At 42.5% G+C, this 21,520-nt stretch overlaps 1 protein-coding gene across 11 annotated transcripts in view; it reads left to right on the plus strand.

The window, feature by feature from the left end:
* Nucleotides 1–244: 244 nt before the first annotated feature.
* CDK19 (cyclin dependent kinase 19) overlaps nucleotides 245–21,520 on the plus strand; it is a 134,278-nt gene continuing 113,002 nt past the window's right edge. For 10 of the 11 annotated variants that reach the window (XR_013956524.1, XR_013956525.1, XR_013956526.1 and 7 more), the window contains exon 1: nucleotides 245–894. Coding sequence is in view for 1 of the 11 variants with exons in the window: in XM_080614711.1 (XP_080470837.1) it covers nucleotides 767–894 (128 nt within the window). In the remaining 10 variants the exon portion in view is untranslated. Of the gene's footprint in view, nucleotides 895–1,104; nucleotides 1,248–21,520 lie in introns of those variants that run through there. The other variant, XM_080614713.1, reaches the window with a different exon arrangement.

Genomic DNA, 21,520 nt, shown 5'->3' on the forward strand with positions numbered 1-21,520 from the left:
GCCACGGCTCAAGAGCTGCCGGCACTGGACGCGGCCCAACCGCCGCTTCCGCGCGCCACTTGTCACCAGTAGTAACCACCGCTCCTGAGGCCACGCCCCCGCCCCTCAGCCGAGCAGCGGCTCTTCCCCAACGCTGCAGCCCCACCGGGGGCGGAGCGAGATTGACCAATCAGAGGGCAGCATCCAGCACTGGGGCGGGGCCGAGCCGTGAGTGGCAGCTCGCGAGATAAACAAGGTGCCGCACTATTCGGCGCCCCACAGCCCGGTGTGCGTTGCAAGGCCCAGAGGTGGCGGTCTCCGTCCCTCCTCAGTGAGAGACCGCCGCACTCATCGCTCCCGCCTCTGCCTACAACGGGAAGAGTCAGCAAGTTCCCAAGGGCCGCTGAAACGCTGTCTCCCGGGAGCGCAGTGCGCCGACGCCGCCTAACCAGGACGTCCCGGGGCATGCCGGGAGGTGTAGTTCTGCCGCCACAGCATCCCTCCCTCATCGCCGGGACCGGCTCCCGCAGCCGCACTACGACTCCCGGCATCCCGCGCGCCGCGAGGAGCCCAGTTGACGCGGGTGGCGGCCGAGCGCGCCCCCTCCCCCCGCCGAAAACCCCCAAACCAAAACAAAAACAAACCGCCCCCCCTCCGCCCGCCCTCCAACCTCCCGCCCGCCCGCCGAGCCCCGGAAATGGCGGCGCCGGGAGGGGGCTCTGCCAGCCAGGGGTGCTGATCCGGCCGCCGTGTCCCCAGCCCGTCCCTCCCCGCCCATGGGTGAGACATGGACTACGAGTTCAAGTCGAAGCTGGCGGCCGAGCGCGAGCGGGTGGAGGACCTATTCGAGTATGAAGGCTGCAAAGTGGGCAGAGGCACCTACGGGCACGTCTACAAGGCCCGTCGCAAGGACGGGTAAGGGCCGCGCCGAAAGCGGCCGGCAGGACCCCCCCTTCCTCCCTTAACCCGCCCCCAGCCCTTCTGTCGTCTGTGCCCTGGCCCCTTCTCCTCCGCAGAAAGTTTCCGGCAGCGTGCGAGGGCCAGAACGCGAGGCAGCCCCCGCCCCGCGCCGGTTGCGGGCCGCCGATGCCCTGTCCCCGTGGTGAGGAGAGCGGCCCGCGGCTCTGCGGTGCGTGTGCGACCGCCGGCGGGTGCCCGCCGAGCCCTGGAGACGCGTGAGAGGGAAACGGAGCTCGGCCGCCCCTGCCCCGCGGCCGCCCCGCCGCCCCCAGCCTGTGCACTCCATCTGGCCGGCTGTGACCGAGGTGGTGCGTCCCATTCTGCACATTTCTCCCGCTCCCAACGCTGGCGTAGCGGGCAAGGGGTGCTGTGTTAGTAGGCTGTGCCTGTGGGATCACCTTTGGTTTTCATACCAGGCTTTAGGTCATGGCTTTCGTCTTTTGTGTGACTACGTTTGTGCTTTGACGTTCTGATCTAAGAACTTGCAGGGCATTGAGAAACAAGCAAGTTTGATGCGAGGAGCACCTGGCTGCCCATCACCTTTCCCTGTGTTCTCCTGTTCAGGCCAATGCACCCAAGTGGTCCGGGAAACCCCTGGGAGTGTGTTGGTCACTGGTCTGGCCCCAGGTACTAGGCTGGACAGAGTCTGGCAGGCTTGGCTTGGTTACCTGTCTGGGAGGCTCCAACAGGCAGAGCTGGCAGCACTTGTCAGTACCTACACAAGAGGTGTGTGGGAGGTGTGTTTCCATCGCAGCTCGTTTCCCCTGTGAGAGCATGGCACTTGTCCCTCTCCCCATATACCTGGCTACTGGTTAGATCCTGAGGTTGTTTAGCCATTAAGCCCATGTATGGTGGCTAAGCTATGCTTCCTTCTTTTCCTTTGAGAGAACACAGCTGGCACCATGGGATAGGTGTCCTTTGGATGCCTTTTTCTCTGTACTGTGGTTAAGAGAGCAATGGAGAACTCAGATTGCAATTTGGGATTGCTTGGCCAGTGCAGCTGTTGAAGAGGAGCGGTTCTGAGGCCTGCGTAAGGCTCTCAGGTGGGTGCAGGTTCCAGATACAACCCTTTTCTTTCAGAAGGGCCACTAAGCACTTTTTCACTGTTGTATGTGAACAGCGCAAAAACACGGACTGTATTTATAGAAGTGGTCTAAGCATACTGTAAAGTTTGATAAAATACGCTTGCAAATTGGAGGTATTACCTTTCTAACAGAAAGCCAAAGAGCAGAATCCTACTGTAGGCAAGTGAAAAAGAAAAGACCAAATATAGAAAAATGGCATTTTTTTCAGTAGACTTCTGAAAGTGGTTAATGAATGCTGCTGGTTTAGATTAATAGAGAAGTCCAGGGATTTTTCTGTAGGAGCAAATTGCATTCATGTGTGTCTTCAAAATTTAAACTCTTAAGTTAAGAGGATGTAGTATCAAGGTGATTAATAACTGAAAGGTAGCACACTAAGTCAGGTGAAGGATTAAATGCTGGAAAACGAGCTCTGATTCTGACTAGCTTGCTTTGCAACCTTAAGAATACTAGAACATAGCTAACTTGAAAAGGGAATGTTAAATCTTTTGTGGGTATCACAGGTGCCACTGAGGTCTTCTAATATTTGTGGGTTTAGTAGTCGTGTCCTTTTTTTTAAAGTTTTATTTTTATTATCTACATATAAGAGAGGAAGTGGTAATAAACCCACCTAAAATACTGGCTAAATGTTTTTTGTTTTTGCTGTTCTTTGATATAGTAATTCTAAAGTTACTGCTTGTAAGAATAGCGTAGAAGAGGCAGAGCTTTGGGTTTACCATTTTATGGAAAAAACCCAAAGATGTCAGTTTCTGACATATCTGTTTCATTTGCATCATTGGCAAGGGAAAGCCTTTGCAAGAATTGCATTGATACTGCAGAGCACCATAAAGGACATGTCTTCAGAATCCCTACGATAATAGTAGTGTTATAAATGCAAATGGATAATAAAGCAAAAGTAAACATGGTAAAAAGATAGCTAATCTCTCAGGGCTGGGAATAATCAAAGGGAGACCTTGAGCCATAAGAAAACTGTCTGGTAAAGGAAGTGCAAAGTTTCAGTAGGCAGATAGATTGAAATGTGATATGATATGGCACAAATGCAATTGTACTATATACTCAGAGTTTTTACTTCATGAAGCTTGGAAACTAGGTTATTCTCTCTTCATTTGGGTTTTCTTTTTATGGCACTGGTGAGTTTGCTCTCAGTTGCTTTTGTGTAATTTCGGGTAAAACCACATTGTGAGCAAGTTAGATGAAAATTAGAAAACAACCTAAATCATTGAGATACAGTGGTTTTCTTATGAAAATATCCAGCTAAAATATCTCTGTGGAGTGGAGGATATTTATTATTAGTTCTTCACTTTAAGGGGTCTTTAATGGCAGAGAGAAACTTTTTCCACTGCCGGCAACAGAAACCTAGTAATGCTGCATATTTGTAGTGTGCTGATCACTGGGGGATTTTGATCCTCATGTAAAGAAATTCTTCCTTGTCTGATCATAGAGACTGTTTTAGTATTTCAAGTTTGCAAAGCATTCCTGTGTAAAAGAAAAAGATCCTGGCTACTTGCTTCTTATAGTCAATTTACAGTCTGAGGAAGGCTGAGGGCAATAAGAGCGTCGTAGCTCTGTAGAAATTCCACTGAGAGCCTGTCACTTTGTGTTTCAAAAACTTGGCATATAAATTTTATGAAATAGTAAAATGTGTTTATACAGAGCTTGGCAAGCTGCTCGGTAAAATGCTTGTAAAAAAAGTGGTTGCATTGCTTAGATCTCTGTGAATGGCTTGCGCATAAAAGCAGATTTTCGACAAAGTAACAGCAGAGTTTGGCTTTTTCAGCCTCGAGTAGAGTATCATTTGAGCATATTTCTAGTGAGCCGATTGATTTCTATGACAGTTTAAGACTATTATTCTCTTTTTTCATAGGCAGATTTGAACAGTGTTGGTGTGACATTTGTATGCACTGCATGAGCATATTTTTAAAGATGTTGAGTACCTGCAGCTTCCATTTACTTCAGTAGTATTTGTGTGGTCTGATGAGGTCTAGAGGTATTATTTAAATTAGGCACCTGGGTTTACAAAAGTTTTCATTAATATCTCTGTAGTCCAGAAAGACAAAAAAACCCCAAAACAAACCCCAAAAACCCCACCAAAATTTATTTTGGTGTACAGAAAAACTGGACCAGAGGCTTTTAGCAGGGGAAATAGTGATGATAAGCCTCATGATTCCAGGTCAGTAGTCAGTGTGAAGTTTCCAGCTTTTTATGTAGCTGAAAATCTTTTAGAATTTGTGTGTGTGTGTGTGCTGTCTCAAAACGTAATGTTGGCTTTCGCTAACTTTTTTTGACACTTGTGCGCATTTGTCCAGTAAAAAAAAGAATGCATTTTTTCCAGTCACAGTTAGGAAAATGTTACTTTTGACCTCTCCTCATGAAGTTCTTTGCCACTTCTTTGATCACAGTTTAAGTCACAATGTTGTGCTTAGTTGTTTCATTTCCTGTATCTCCTTATCATATGAGAGGCAATTTTTAGGCTGAAGTAAGTGTTGGAAATTCTATTTGTTTGATGCACATGCATGAATTATTTCCATTTACTCTTTGGGAAAGATCAGTCTGTCAGTCCAGGCCACTACAGAGTATTTGTGTTCCTTGACCAGGGTGTCAGCTCACCTGCAGGATGCTTGAATGAGTCAGCAAGCTGAAAAGATACTGCTGTTGGCTAGTCAGGAGTGCGCAAGGAGTAACGGGATGCAGGAGTCAAACAGAAAATAGGCCACTCTGTTCTTAGTTCTGTAGCAGCAACAGCAGATGTAACACTTGCAAAAGCTGAGATCTTCATGTGAATAATACCTTTCCAGATATTGCTGCTTCTGCTTACCTTTAAACAAACAACTGAGCTGGCTGCTTTCTCTCACACTATAGCTATGTGATATCTTTCTTTGACTCACACCTGGGATTTGTTCTATTAAAATAAAATTGATTTTTTTTCCTTTCCAAGTAACTATGTAGGTAATACTTTTAATCTGTATATTTCAAAGTGCCTTTTAAAAAGCAGGTATGTGCTTTTTAATGTTGGTATGGGGGGATTGACAGACTTACTGAGTGACCAGCTTCCAAGATGATGGAAGAGGCAGGAATTGTACCCTGGGCAGCTCTCAGGCTGCTCTCCTTCTCAGCAGCTGGCACTACCCTGGCAGAGCCTCCTGGTGTGTTATCCTTTGGCAAGTATGAAAGGTCTGGCACTGCCCTGTGTTGTACAACATATCAGCTGAATGAAGTGTGTAGGTTTATATGCTAGAATAGTAATACACTTAATTAAAAAAAAGAAAAAAAAAAAAGGATTATTTGTAACTGTTTGAAAGATACAAATACATTAACAGTGAAGTAATCAGACAAGAGAATTGGTATAAACCAGACTTCACCTTAGCTGCCAAATATGGAATTCCCTTTTGGAAATCGGGCAATAGTAGTGCAAGTCCAAAATCATCACTGTAAAGTACAGGCATAAGAGGGGGGAGACAAATGAAATCTTTCTCCCTTTCGCCTCCAGTTTTTGAGTACTAAAAGCTTGCAACTGAAGAGGAGAGCCTGTTTTCCTCCTTGGACTAATAACGGTGTGCAGAAGCATTAATGTAAAGTTCCTAATGCGGGTTTGAAGTGCTTAGAGCATCTAAGTCCACACACGAGTTGAGTGAAAGTTAGAGCATGGGAAGAGAAAGGAAACTGAAGTATATAGCCAAGGCAAGTGTATCACCTAACCTAGGAATGCTGCCTGTGGTCCTGGCCGTGTAAGCTTTTGCTTGTTTTGGGGTTTATGTTTGATGAATCTTAGTTTTTGGAGCAGAAGTGGAAAAATATTGATTAAAAGAGAAAAAGTAGTGTGCTGTGAGGCGTAGCTCTATTGGAAAAATAGGCTTTCTCCAGGGGCGATTTGCTGTGGTTGGGGTTTCTGCTGATATCATTATGTTGTTCAGAGTTTGCATCTGGTCAGACTTAAGGACCAAGATCACTGTGGTGGTAGAAAACTTTTGAGTGTAGAAAAGGCAAAGCTAATCTGCTTAATCTCCTAAATCAGTATTCATATAGCAGTAATTTGTGTACTCTACTCTCCAGATTGTTGTTCTACAGAACTTAAATTAGTGAGGTCATATAGTGTGAGTGTGTCAGGAAATGAAACTTGCACTCAAGTTGACTAAATGCTATAAATGAACAATGTTGGCGGTAAAATCACAGGAGAATGGTTATGTGAGTACTGCCATTACATTTACTGTTAAGAGGGAGGCAACTCATTGATGTGGCAAGGATTATACTCTCTTGAATGTGAAACTGGAGTGTACCAATGCAAGTTCATACTTGTAATATATTTAAGATTCTATAATAATTTATGTATTTACATCTTATTTCCTCTGAGATTGTCTTGAATGTCAGTAATTTGAGTTTGCAGCTGTAGTTGCTGTTTACTAATGTATTCCTGTGACAGGCTGAATTACAGAAATATTGACCCAAGTCAGAAAGCAATGTATTTGATCCTGAACCTTTCTCTGCAGCAAAATCTTGGAGCAGATTCTACTGGAAGGCATGCTAAGGCACATGAAAAACAGTAAGGTGCTTGGTGACAGCCAGCATGGTTTCACTAAGAGGAAATCCTGCCTGACCGATTTGATGGCCTTCTATGATGGGGCTATGGAACTGATGGACAGGGGTAGAACAGTTGACGTCATCTCCCTGGACTTGTGCAAAGCGTTTGACACTGTCACACACGACATCCTTGTCTCTAAATTGGAGAGGCATCGATTTGATGGATGGACAACTCGGTGGATAAAGAACTGGCTGGATGGCCGCACGCAAAGAGTTGTGGTCAATGGCTCAATGTGCAGCTGGAGACCTATAACAAGTAGTGTCCCTCAGGGCTTGGTGTTGGGACCGGTCTTGTTCAACATCTTTGTTGGTGACATGGACAGTGGGATTGAGTGCGCCCTCAGCAAGATTGCCGATGACACCAGGCTGTGTGGTTCGGTTGATACGCCGGAGGGAAGGGATGCCATCCGGAGGGACCTTGACACGCTTGAGAGATGGGCTGATGCCAACCTTATGAAGTTTAACCATGACAAGTGCAAGGTCCTATAGCTGGGTCGGAGCAATCCCAGGCACAGCTACAGGTTGGGCAGAGAAGAGATTCAGAGCAGCCCTGCGGAGAAGGACTTGGGGGTGTTGGTCGATGAGAAAATGAACATGAGCCGGCTTCAGTGTGCACTCGCAGCCCAGAAAGCCAACCATATCCTGGGCTGCATCAAGAGGAGCGTGACCAGCAGGTCAAAGGAGGTGATCCTGCCCCTCTACTCTGCTCTCGTCAGACCTCACTTGGAGTATTGTGTGCAGTTCTGGTGTCCTCAACAGAAAAAGGACATGGAACCTGTTGGAACAAGTCCAGAGGAGGTCCACGAGGATGATCAGGAGGCTCGAGCACTTCCTTTATGAAGACAGGCTGAGAAAGTTGGGGCTGTTCAGCCTGGAGAAGAGAAGTGTGCATGGAGACCTCATAGCAGCCTTCCAGTATCTGAAGGGGGCCTACAAGGATGCTGGGGAGGGACTCTTCATTAGGGACTGTAGTGACAGGACAAGGGGTAACGGGTTCAAACTTAAACAGGGGAAGTTTAGATTGGATATAGGGAGGAAGTTCCTTACTGTGAGGGTGGTGAGGCACTGGAATGGGTTGCCCAGGGAAGTTGTGAATGCTCCATCTCTGTCAGTGTTCAAGGCGAAGCTGGACAGAGCCTTGGGTGACATGGTTTAGTGTGAGGTGTCCTTGCCCATGGCAGGGGGGTTGGAACTAGATGATCTTAAGGTCCTTTCCAACCCTAACCATTCTGTGATTCTATGAAAGTCTCTACTAGTGGTTGTGTCTGAAGAGCTGTTTTTCTTCCTACTTACTTTTTTTTTTTTTGATGAAACTTACTGTCTTGAGGAAGGTAAAATGGCTGAAGGTGTTCAGGCTTCGCTATAATGTCTCAATAGTTAAGTAAACCTAAATGCTAGATAAACCTGCAAATCCTGAAAACAGTTGTTACCACTAAGTGCTCATGTGTGAGAAGGAGCAGTAGAACTAACCCAAAGCTGTCTAACTAGTTGCCTGCAATGCATTCTAATGAAAATACCCAATCTTGGGAGAGATCATTACTATTTCATAACTGTGCTTTACTGAGCGCTGCTAGTGCAGCTATATTATGGCTTTGCTTCCTGCCCAAGAGGATAGTGCAAGTGATGATTGAATAATTTTTGTGCTTCTCACAGGCTCTTGCATACGATTTCTTCCATGGCTATTTTGGCCTTTCTTCTGTTACTCTTCCTGAAACTGAGTGCAGAAATGAGCCCCATAGCCTTTCAGAAAGAAAATGCCTTCAGCTGGTATTTTGTTTGCTACCGTGGCAAACACAAAGGTATTGTGGTGGTGGTAGGAGTTGGAGAAGAAAGGAGGTGAGTGTGGGTGATGAGATGTAAAAGAGGTTACATTTGAGAGGGAATCAGATGAAAATTTTTTGCCAGGCTTGCAGAGGAAGACTCGTGTAAATTAGCCCATAATAAGCTGTGAGGTAAAACCTCTCAAGATTTAGTGTTTGGGTTTTTTTTGTCTTTTTTTTTTTTTTTTAAGAGGTGAAGAGGATAAGAAGTTTCCTGTTACAGAGTGAGTGGGTTAACATTTTTCTAATAGTGCTGCAGGAAAAGGAAGTAAGAGCTTGAGGGGGAAGGAAAGAGAGTCCTTTCTGCTCCCCACTTAGTAAGAGGGTGCAAAGCAAGGTAGAACAGGGGCTAGTTCATAAGTGAAATACTTCTCGTGTGAACTACTTGACACAAATTTAGTATGTTGTTGTACTTCTGGGTCATCTAGTCTGTTGTATTGTAGGTAGAAGTGTTGTAAAGTTTTATTTATAAATTCCTGTTCGAGATGAATATTTTCACATCATGCATGATTTAAAAGCAAACAAAAAAACCCCAACAAAACCCCCCAAGCCCCATAAAATGCCATAATTCAGAATGCTACAGTTGTGTTCGCATAAGTAACCAGAATTTCTGTGGAATGTTCTAACCAGATTTCACTAAAGATTTGTTAGTAACATTAGATTTCCCCATGTCTGTTGAAAATGCCTACTGAAATGATGTATTTGCATCTTCTGTGGACTTAATCAAGCTCATGATTTGCATAGATGCCTTCTGACCCAAGTCTTTCTCCTCTATTTTTAACTGCCAAGTTCTGTGTTGTGAAATAAGATTCTGTTTGCATGTGCTCACTGCTGCTTAACGTACGGTTCAGGAGATGATGTGATCTATGGGTATGTTCAAGGAAAGAATTAGTAGAAGTGCTTGGCAGATTTTACATTCCGCTTCCAAAGATATGTTGTTTCTTGAGCTTCTTTGCTGGCATTTGAGAACCGAAACAGGCTGCAACTTTTTATTCTCTTTTACTGAAATAAGGTATTAGAACTTAAAAAAGATTTATTTGTTTCAATAACAGCAGGAATGCTGAAACTGGTCCAGGACAACTGCTTTTAGGATAAATTGGCTAAGTCAACATGAAACTTTAGGAAATGAAGAACAGTTCTTGTTCTACTTGTATAGCAAATACAAAAACTGACAAGTCTGTTTTGACTTAAAAGTGTCATGCATCTAGATAATTTAGGTTTATAAAAGACCTTCCAGCTCTGGGGACTTGGTTTACATGCATCACCTGACTGTAGGTTATATGGCTGACATATAAAAATGCTACTTGTGATGATATTACAAATTATTATACCTCTTGTGAACTTCAGCTATCTCAGCAGTTTCAAGAAGGAAAAATACAGCAAACCTTTTAAATCAAAATCAGCTGTTAACAAAAGCCCGTGAAAGTCTTCAACAGATACTTAACTTCTGTATCTGAATTTCTTATTAATATTTTCTTAGCCTTGTCTGTGGGAGCACAATTCTTTCATTCAGCAGTGGGATTTTTTTTTTTTGAGGATATATGAAATATTAGTGTGTTTAATAAGACTGTCTGAAAGGGAAGGAATGTTGTAGAAATAACATTAACTCACCTTTGCCAAATTGCTGTCTGTAAATGTGGGTTGGGTTTTTTGGTTGGTGTAGGTTTTTGTGGGTCGTGGGTTTTTTTTTTTTGTTTTGTTTTTTTTAATTGCAAAGCAGAAATTACTTTTCTGGTTGCGAGAAAGATTGGAAGAGGTTGCTGCAGTAGTGAATCTCTGAAGGGCATTATTCATGTTTGTTTCTGTCTTTCCTGGGATTTGCAGTTTTAAGTAAATATTTTCAGATGAAGCTATGCATGACTGCTTGTTTCTCCCTCAAGCTGTCATCTGTTTGCTGCAGAGTTCATGATCTTGAAATATCCTAGGGTTATTAATCTTGTAGATGGAGCTACACTGAACTCAGGCTTTCCAATAGGCAAAGCAACACCTATAGATTCCTGCCTGCGCTTCCTGTGAGTATTGGATTGCTTGCTTAAGGATAAGGGTTCTGGGCTAACAAAGAGCACAGATAGGAACTGGGGACAGTCTCAGACAGTATGGCTTCAAACATGTGTTGCCATAAACTTGGTCTTGTGTGATATGATTGTTTTTTTGTTCATCCCCTGCTGACTTCAGTAGAAGAGGCTGTTGATTTCATTTTATAGTCAAGTGACAATAAGTGTTATAGGCAATTGACTTGGACGCAGGAGCTAGATCTGCTGGAATTGAAACTGCATCCAGAGGTGTGTTTCATTATTTTGAAGCAGTGTATCTGGTTTCCTCATGTGTTAATTTCAGGAAGAGTAAATCCTTTTCGTGTGGCCAGGTTTTCTGCCTCTTTTGGCCCTCCTTTCTTATCCTGTCTTTACTAGAGCACTTGGAAGCATTCACACAGGTAATGCTGAGACTCTGCTCCAACTGCAGTTGTCCTTGACTCTCCCATCTGTTTGGTATGTCATGGGGTCCAAGTGCCTGAAGAGATCTGATGATACAAAGGCCACTCATGTATGGAATTCTACCAGCATGAGATTTATCATTTCACTCCTAAGTAGTTTGTTTTGAGGGATGCTTGCTTCTTATCTCATGAATTCTGCAAATTCAGTGATGTTTAGAGAAAATTCTTACCCCTGTTAGTACTTCCATGGACTATCATAGATTCATGCTAAGATACAACACTTTGCTTACTCAAAATGCAATGTTTGTTGCTTTGGTTAATTATCATTAGTGCAGCTGACTGTGGGTTTTAGTCTGTGTCTTTGAATGTGTCTATTCCTGGAACAGAGTTCCTGTATGAGTTGTTACCGTGTTCTCAAGGGTGTTGTAGACTTGAAAGTTAGCTTTATTTTCATACCTTTTAATTAAAACCACTCATTGCAGAGGATAACCAGTTGTTCCTTTGCCCAATTCTGTCATGCTCCAAATAAGGAACAGAGGCAGACAAATTACTAAATTTAATGTGATCTTCAGTTCTGAACAACCGAAAGACTGTTGCAAGTTGAATGTCATTTATTCTACCTTTACCATGATTTCAGTGGTGGGGAAAAAAATATCAATGTAAAACTTTATCCAAGTGATGCTCTTAAACTACAGAAGGAGCTTGAGAGAAGCCTATTCTGACTATGGAACACGGAGTTTTAAAGTTCAAAGGAAGTGGAACATGGCTTACATTCCCTAGGAACAGATATGATGATTGCTAAATAAAGACCTTGTTTGTTGTTGGAAGGTAGGAAGACTCTGTTAGTGGCTGGAATAAAGACATCTGTAACTTTGTGAAATCCTATTCACTTGACATTGAAATGAGGAAAAAAAGTGGAATCTTGATTACCAATTATGATTTTTTTTAATTTAATTTTATTTATTTTTTTTCCCTCCCACCGTTTCAGACTGAATTCCATTAATTCCACCTGGTGGTGACTCTGTAGCATTTGATTCTGGTCCTTATTTCTTCTTGTGAGGGTGTTTTTTCAACTCTGCAGCTTTCCAACTATAGCAAATGTGCTCTGTCTCACTCTGCCCCTACAGAATGTTGGGTGTTGCTTGTTACTCATGGGTGCCAGCTTTTGTATCCAAAGGCTAGTTTGTTAACTAAAAATTACATCCACATTGTGTTGGTAAGCTTTCATGTAGGTCTGGCCACAAGAACTGAAGATTTCACTCCAGATCATTTGAATTGGGAAGTCTGAAGAAAAAGAACAGAAATTGTGTGACAGGTCTCTGATAAATCTGGGTGTTCAACATGCTTTGTAGGAAGCATTTGATTATGTTGTGAGCTAGAAAAGAAAAAGTGAATAATTGTGGTTTTTAGGCCATTTTCCTTCTGATAGGTCTTGCATTGAGTCAAATTTTTTTTCCTGCTACAGGTGAACCTAATGCTTGATAATGGTTTAGAAAAGACACCTGCATTTGGTGTTTCAAATAGGTTCTTACCAAAAAGACCCCAAAGAAATACAGGCTTCCTAGTATTTGGTGATTTAATAGTAATTTCTTACCTTTTGAAATTGCAGTACTTAGTCATTGAGAAAGGGATGTGGTGCACATTAAGCTGGACTGTGTACTTACAGTATGGTTTTACAGTATGGCTTTAGGATCTATAGTTATAAAATGACTGAAAACAGACAGCTAATGGTCTTGACGTTTATAGGTAGTCAGAAACATTCTTCTTATAAGTGATTTTATGAAGCAACTGGCAGATGCTTCTCTGGCATAGTCTAGATGACCATGTGTCTGTGGCCTTGGTACATAATTCACTGATAAATAAATGTTTTTTTTGTCTTTATTTCAGAGGTATTTTTTTTTCCTTTCTGCTGCTATTCCTTATTTTAAAGTAACAAATCTTTGCCTGCAGTATCCTTTCTGAAAAGGGAGGTATTTCCTTAATCTATTCATTATCTGTAATCAAGCCTGCCCGTAAGATAGGGTGCAGCTCTATCTGCTGCTTTAATGTAGCAAATGCTGGAAGAAATTACCTGGAGCAGCAGAATAATTTTACAGCTTTCAAGATTTAATGCAGACACTTCAGTTTTTACCTTTATAAACAGGCTGTCAAGTCTGCTTATGCCAATCTGTTATAAAATAAACCCATTCGTATGAATTTCACAGTTCTCAGTCACTTAGGATATTTTAGAGCCAGCCTAATTAAAGCAATGGCAGCAACCATGTAACTGGTTGAAGCTCCATGAATCTTCAACAGTAGGTTTGGGGTGAGGGTGCACTGACTGAAGTTGTGTTCTTTTCCATTACAAATACGAATTTTTTTGTTATTACAGTGCAAATTTTATTACTAAATTTTAATAAGATTAAGGTTATTAAGATTGCCAATGGTTTGATACTACAGAGATGTTAAAAATCTGTGGTTGTGACTCTGAAATAGTCTGAAACTGTTGCTAACAGGAGGTATCTGTGCTACAAAGATTTGCTTTTAATTTTCTGAATTAGAAACTACTGGAAAGAAGGAAGAGGACATAGTTAGGTTGTTTGTAATGGTTCTGGAATAGTTTCAATCTCCTCATGTTGCTGTTAAGAGACCTCTACTTCCCACTCCCAATCCATTGAAATTACAGCTGGGTAGATTTTTCTTTTAATAACAGAAAATCTTAGCTCAGATTCACAGTTTTGTCTTATTAATCAGCTGTCATCTATACAGAAAGAACACGTGACCTACAATAAATAAAGATTAGATGGGTTTTTTTAAAGTATTTATCATCTTTTCTGAGACTGTGGCAGCACATGATATGAATGTGTTTAATGGTCAGTAGCTTAGCGTCACTTTAAGAACTTGTCTGTTCTTTTACATGCACATTTCCTTCTGTTCATAGACTGATTTACAGAGGAATAAACAAACAGAAGGGTAGTCATATCAGCAGTGGCTTTTAAAGGTACATCTGGGGATATTCTATAGATAATAGAAAAAAATCTGAGTTTAGTTCACTTCTAAATATACTGTGATAACACTGTCAGTCTATTCATAATCTGATGCCAGTGATGCTCTTAATATGATCACCTTTATATGGCTGGAACATGCTAGATTTTCCAGCAGGCTAAACTCTGTGTAGCTGCTGTGCTGCATGTGTCTTATACGTAATGAAAGTCAGATATTTTTAAGAAAAGGCTAATTGTTGTAATCAGTTGCTCTATATTTGAATGTCTCTGCTAATTTATAAACATTTATGGCAGACTTAATTTTAGAATGCTAATTTCAACCAACCAAATGTTCTCATTTTTAATTGGAAGTTTTTATTTTTAAACCAACAACCAAAAAAAACCACTGTTTTAAAAATTCCCAGATTATGAGTCCTGAGTTAACCTTCTTTTGGGCATACATTTATGCAAGTACCTGACATTGGCAAGTGTATAAAATTATCGGAAAATGGAGAAGGAAGCTATGTGTGGTGTTCAGTGCATTTTGGGAAGAGTAACATTTAAAATGACACAAACTTGTCTTTTATTACTGCTGTGTTCAGACATTCCAGAAGGGCTTCAAGTGTGAACCTGAAGTCTTGGATGTAATGGAAGATAAAGTGCTGCCTTCTGGTGTTACTGTATGTATATGCTGAGGTAGCTAGTGTCACCTGGGTTGTTTGAAGGGAAACCTAGCAGAGTTTAGAGGGTATCATCAGGCGATGACACCAATGAGCTGTGTAGCGGTCAGGGCCCTTTTTGAAAATGGAGATTATAAGGACTTTGTGAGACAAAAGATTCAGAAACGCAGTATGAAATGTAGCATATTGTTTTGATTCCATAGGGTGTTTTCCTTGTGTGTACCTGGATCAACCTTGGAGATTCTCCTTTCACTCCAGCTCTTTTGATATTGCATAGTAAAGACTGGCCTATTTGATTTGTTGCCTTGCTCCCACTCCCCACGTTTACTTTTAGGTGTTGTTTCAGATGAAATGAAAACTCAACTTTTTAAGATTGTATAGTCATTGCCTGCTAGGGAGGTTGGCTTCCCACTGTGCTAAGAGGAAAGTCCAGGCCCAGGTTTGAGCAGATGAGATGACAAACATTTCTTTTTCTGTATGAGGAGTCTCTTCCTGTGCCCTACACGTGTGCTTTTCTGTTTGCAACACTATATCCATGGACATGGTTTCACCTTAGCAGAATGAGGTAAAAGTCTTCTAGTTTCATCCATTCTTTTCATGCCAAAACCAGCCCAATATAACTGGGGTATCCATGTCATATTGAACTTGTCTGGAACTGGGCTGTAGGAACACCTTGTAGCTGCTGTGAAGTTTTTTTAGCAGAGCAGCAGACTGTTGCCTTTGAAGGTGAAGAAAGACAAACCATTTAAAGGGCTGATGTGGTCATAGATTTCTTTTAGATTTCTGCTTACTAACTGTTTCACATTTTGAGTTTCCTATGTAGCCTCTCAAAAGGAACTAATATATATGCATTGAAATATAGCACATGTACGGTTTGCTAGAAATAAATTAAGATCAACCTGTAGATTCCCAGCTTCTGTCGTTTGTGACTGGTTGCTGTATGGATGAAAAGGAGCTGGCTGAACTGCTGACTGGATAAGGCTTGATATGGTTTGAGGATAATGATAAACGAAAATTACTTTCCTAATCTGTTGAAGAGCATGTACCCTAGTGACACCATGTGTGGATTTTTTTGATCTTGTAATTCGTTGGATTTAGTCACTATTTCTGTATGCATAAAATACACTAAAGCATAGGAACTCAGCACTTTTTGAGGAAGAATTAGGTTCCTTTTCCCAGTCATTCATAGAGACTTCTGGTAATATTAACTTTGTAAAGGGCTGTGGCCATGTGCTATATGTAGAATTAAATCTGTGAGCAACTTGCATAAATTAACCAGTGTTCAACATGATCAGTTTAGTGGCTTTGCTGCCGTGTTTCAGATACCATGGAGAGTTTTTCAGTTAACTTCTAGGTGTGCTTCAGTGTTGTGGTTTTGCCTTTTTTTGGGGGGGGTGGGGTGGGGGGAGAGGTGACATGGGGAATAGTTTGTACTTCTTGATCTCCTGCTAGTGATTAACTTTATGCTTCATGGAAGCAATGAAACAGAGTGATTAGAGCATAACAAGATACCTGTATGAATGTTGTCCTTCCACTGTGTTTGAAGGACACTGAACTCGGTGTTCCCAGGCTTTGTCCTACGAAGTCACAAGTGTTTAAATTCCGTTAGTGTTGCTTATAAGAATGAATTGTTGTTTTCTGTTACTTTTTTCTGTCTAGGTCTTGGAATGCATTTATGATGTACTTCATTTTTATAAGAAAACATGCAGTTTAATCATTTATGATAGTGTGCACTTGACAGAATTTATACTGTAATGTTAATATCTGTATTAACTAATGTGCTACAGATGTAGCTTCAGTGTGATTGCAGTCTTCCAAGCCAGTTCCTTGAGGTACATAATTAATTCTGAATTTGGGATGTATGTTAAAATATCTGTGAAATCAAGAGGGACTATCATTAAAAGTTTTAAAATTTGGATAATAAGGGGTAAAACAATAGTTTGAACCATGCAGTATTTGCAAATCCTCTTTCTTATGGTGTTGGGCAAGTTGTTTGTAGTTTTCCATCGGCTTGTTTATAAAGTAGTTTCTCATACGATGGGAGCACTCTAAAGTACAATTGCAATAGTTAAGACATTTTAACTCCTTTGAAATGTTTTAATTATTCAAAATCTTCTGAACTGTACCCTTCTAAAGTGGATTTGTTACTATGTTCTTTTCAAAGCATTTGGAAAATGGAAGCTGAAAGCGTTATCCAGAACAAGTAATAATCATATGTTTGTTTTCTGCATTGAATACTGCAGTTGGACATAAGCCAGCTGAGTTAAATTTTTTTGGGGGCTAGAGGACAGAAATTTCCTTTGCACAGTACAAATTAAAATGTTAACATTAACCTTAAGTATTGCAGAATGGAATTTATTGGTGAGGGAGAAAAGCTTCATTTTAAAGACCAAGTTACAGCCTTACACTGGTACGGTTTTTTTATAACAGAAGGATGTTCTCAGCTACTGCTAGTAGGCATGAGGAGCCTTCCATTTGGATGCTGCCTGTGGCAATCTAAATTAGAGAATCAGGAAGTTTTCAGGATGGGGATATCTCGTATCAGCATTTTAATTTTTTGTAAGAAGTAAGTCCCTCTTAAAATAGCATGAATTGTAATGCCTTCTGGAACTGGAAACAATGTTGATTTTAATCTTTACCCCTAGTTTTGGATAAGTGAACTGGAAGTGTGGAGAAGCCTGGTGGTGGTATAACATGGTACTTGTTTTATCAGGCAGATTCTTCTGCATAATTTTGAAAAGGTTTAATAAAGATTGTGAAGTTGCAGCCTTTTAAGGAATAGGGTTTCCTTTCAGTTCTGCGTTGCTGTGTTTTTCATCTCAGATTCAGTGAGCACATTGCCACCATTAGCTTGGGCTGGCTGTTTAATAGAACCTGCTTCATTACCTTGGCAGTGTTCAAGGCCGGGTTGCACAGAGCTTTGGGCAGCATTGTCTAGTGTGAGGTGCCCCTGCCCATGGCAGGGGGGTTGGAACTAGGTTATCTTAAGGTCCTTTCCAACCCTAACCATTCTATGATTCTGCGATTAAACCTTGGTCTGTGCCTCTTGCCTCCATGCTCTCAGGCAAACCCCCAACAACAGGACCTTCAAGTTAGTTGGCCTGCTCCAAAGACAGTATTTTTGTGGACCAGGTGAAAGTGATTAGGGGCACAAACCTTGATTCTCCTTGGCTATCCCTAGCATTGTGTTTCTTTGCCTCATACCCGAGCTGTGTAGTTTGTTGTTGTTTGGGTTTGGTTTTTAAACTTGATCGTGCTTGCTCTGCTCTCTAGTGAAAAGTGTACTGCTGTAGGATCTGTCAGAAAAGGATTATATGAGAACTTTCCTGCTGTATAATCTGTACAAGTTCTTGAAATGTGTTCAGAGTTTACTGGAGTTTTTCTGTATATTTGACATAAAGTAGAAATACTTCCCCCTGCCTTAAGTGTTTTGTAAGAGCATAGGTCTTCAGGGAGTTAAATAGTGTACTTACCTATCACACACACCATTTGATGTTATTTATTGAATTTTTACAAGTGTAAGTACAGTGCCTATTTTTTTCTTTTTTTCTTTTGGCCATTTAATACCATTTTATTGAGTAACCTGAATTGTGTATTTCATCAGATTTCATTGGCATTGAAATTTTAAATATATTTCTTTCTTTCTTTCTTTCTCAAATTATCTTGAGATTACTGTTAAGTAGGAAATATTTTTAGTTAAAATACCACTTGGTGAAAATCTTCTGGAAAGTACTTTAAACAGCTATTATATTTGCATAGTAAGAACAGTTAACTTTGGAAAAGTATTCATATAGACTTGCATTTCTGCCAAAGCAAGTAAATGGTATTTACGTATTTAAAGGAGGCTATGTTTATGATTCCAAAGCTGCTAGAGGAAAAAAAAAAAAATTTGAGAGATCTAGAATATGGTATCTTTGGAGTTCTTTATCTTTGATACCCGTTTACTTCAGGTATTTCGTTATCCCCATTTTCACTCATTGCTCATAAACCCCAGTGTCCTAGAAGTATCTTGTGTGCAGCTCTAAGATTGTCTTCCCTCCTCCCCCTCCCATGCTGTAATACCTTAAGTTGCTGAATTGTTTATTTTATTTTTTTTTTAAGCATTTTTCATAATTTCTTGTTTTTTATCTTAAAATCCTGTGTAGAGTGGCTGACTGTTCAGTGATGACAGACTTGCAGTGACAGGAGTGTTAAGCAGTGCTTTTGAAGGCAGTGTGTGCCAAATGGTGTGCTCAGTCTCTGCAGTGACCTTTAGTCTGTGAAAGTCTGAGTAAAGTGGAAGGCTGAGTAACTGAATGCAATGCTTGCATCTGTAGAACTAGTTCAAGGGTAGCTGTATTAGTGGGGTGGTGTGCCTGGTTAAGTAGGCATGCTAAAAGAAAGGGTATGCTACAGTGCTGTAGTGACTACCTTGTTGGGGGATTCAAGATGGTATGTGTGGGATTGCTTTGTACCATGTTGTTTTAAGCATGACTGTAGTTTAAAAGCCATGACCAATTTTAAATGTCCAAAGTTGGTTTTGGTTCTGCAGACAGGATAATTTTGTCTTCACAGTCTCAGTAAGCGATCTGAGTTGTGGAGTTAATACTTTGCAGTTTACATACTTCTGCATAGATAGCAAAACAGTGTATGAGAGAGAATGAGCATTTATTATTTACTCCTTAACATTTGAAATGATTAATAAAATAAAAACAGTTTCTGTGAGATAAGGTATGAACTGATTACCTGAAAAGTTACATGGTTTTTGGTTCTGCATCCATGAGCCAAGTTCTTTTAAATGACTAATTCATGAAAATACAGGGCAGCCCAGTGGGGAGCAAAGAAGGAACCCAAATCACTGTATCAACTGTATCAGTAGATTCTGATGAATCCTTCTGCTTGGGAAGCTGACATGTATGCTTCTGAATTTACTCGTGCAAGTGTACTTGTTGAACTACTCTGGTAAGGTATTAATGCAGTATTTGGCCTAATTTTAGTGATGGTAACTTCTTTGGCTTTGTCGTGGTTTAAGCCCAGGCCGTAAATCAGAACCACAAAGTCCACTTCCCCCCCCCACCTTTCTTCCCTCCGCTCCTGGAGGGACGGGGAGGAGAATCAAAAGAATGCAGCTCCCACGGGTTGAGATAAGAACAGTTTAATAACTAAGGTATAACACAAATCACTACTGCTACCACTAATAGTAATAATGATAAAGGAAATAACAAGGAAGAGAATACAACCGCTCACCAACCGGTACCTCGCCCCCACCCTGCCATCATCCAGCCCTTCCGGGCCACTCTCTGTTCTACCTCCTGGGCATGACGTGCTGTGGTATGGAATACCTCTTTGGCTAGTTTGGGTCAGGCGTCCTGTCCCTGCTTCCTCCTGGCTTCTCCTCCTCCCTGGCAGAGCATGAGACTCACAAAGTCCTTGGTCAGGGTAAACATTCTGACCCACAACTGAAAACATCAGCTTTATCAGTATTATTCCCAGGTCAAAAGTCAAAACACAGCACTGCACCAGTAGAAAAAATGACTGCTACTGCTAAACCAGGACAGTATCCACCCCTTATTCCATACCATTCACGTCATGCTCAGATCCCACATTTTCAATATACCCTCACTCTCATCTCAGTGCACTCTTATCCTCATGCACAGACCAATCCCTATAAAGCTGCTGAGTCCATTTGGTCCATGATGGTGGGCTCCATCCCTTGTAACAGTCTTTCAGAGCAGGAGAGGCCCATTGCAAAGTCCACCCCTCGATCATGAGTCCATCTCTATGTTGCATCACTGCCCTGATGGCCTGAAGTGCCATGGGCCCATCAGGCTCAAAATAATTCACCCTCCCCTGCAGCAGTCTCTGCAACTTGTCGTCGGGGACTCCACACAGCTGCCTTCCATCTCCGACGCTTCCAAAGCACTGGAGGGGCCCAGTGGATTAGATACTCGCCCATACTGTCCCACACACCGTGACACTCATGGCTGTCCAGCCTTGGGGAAAACCTCTCGGTCCCCCTGTATTGTCTAAACCCAGACAAGACCCAAACCTGACTCTGCTTAACTCTCGGGATCAGACAAAATGGTTGTGGGTAGAACACACTCTGTGTGTGTGCCCACATGGTGATCCCCATCACAATCAGCAGGCAGGTCCCAAGGGTACCCAGAGGCCATTCAAAACCTTCACAACTCTCAAATGATGCTGCTGTACTTGTCACTGAGGCTGGTGTAGCTGCTGTGCTTGAAGGCTTTCTCACCACCAGCTTCTCTTTTTCCGAGTCCAGATCTTCCTCCTCTGCCTTGCTGGAAAGTGCTGCGGGGTCTCCTGCATCCTCCTGGGGCTCAGGCTCGCGGAGCTCGGTGGGCTGCTGCTGGGGAATGCTCTCGGCCGCCGCGGGGCTGGGCTCGGCCGCGGCGCTCGGCTCCTCCGCCGCCTCCTCCCGCTGCTCGGCAGCCGCCTCCTTCCCCTCCTCGGCAGCCGCCTCCTTGCCGGCCTCCGGCCCCACTCCCGCCGCCGCTTGATTCCCGGGGCCGCTCTCCCGGGCTGCTTCGGCCGCCGCCGGCTCCCGGGGCCGCTCCCCCTCAGCTCCCCGTAGCCTCACAAAGACGGACGCGAGGACGAGGGCCAGGACAGTGAAGAGCAGCGGGACGGCCAGGTACAAGTCCACGGCCACGTCCATCCCGCCCTGCTGCCGGAGCCCCCCCGTATTACAAGTCATTACCATAAAGTACAATGAAACAAGAACCTTAGCCCAAGGCCCACACTTGATAAACACTAACACAGCAAATACCGGCTCCAAGCAATCTACGACATACAGAAACTGTGGTATCAAAAAGAACAACTTTGAGAGCCCATAAATCAGCATTGTGCCTCAGTCAGATCTGTTATTATCTCAACCCTTCCTGCCCCACGTTGGGCGCCAAAAAGAACTGTCGTGGTTTAAGCCCAGGCCGTAAATCAGAACCACGAAGTCCACTTCCCCCCCCCACCTTTCTTCCCTCCGCTCCTGGAGGGACGGGGAGGAGAATCAAAAGAATGCAGCTCCCAC

Source organism: Psittacula echo (genome assembly GCF_963264785.1).
Source record: "Psittacula echo genome assembly, chromosome: 4".
Lineage (NCBI taxonomy): Eukaryota > Metazoa > Chordata > Aves > Psittaciformes > Psittacidae > Psittacula > Psittacula echo.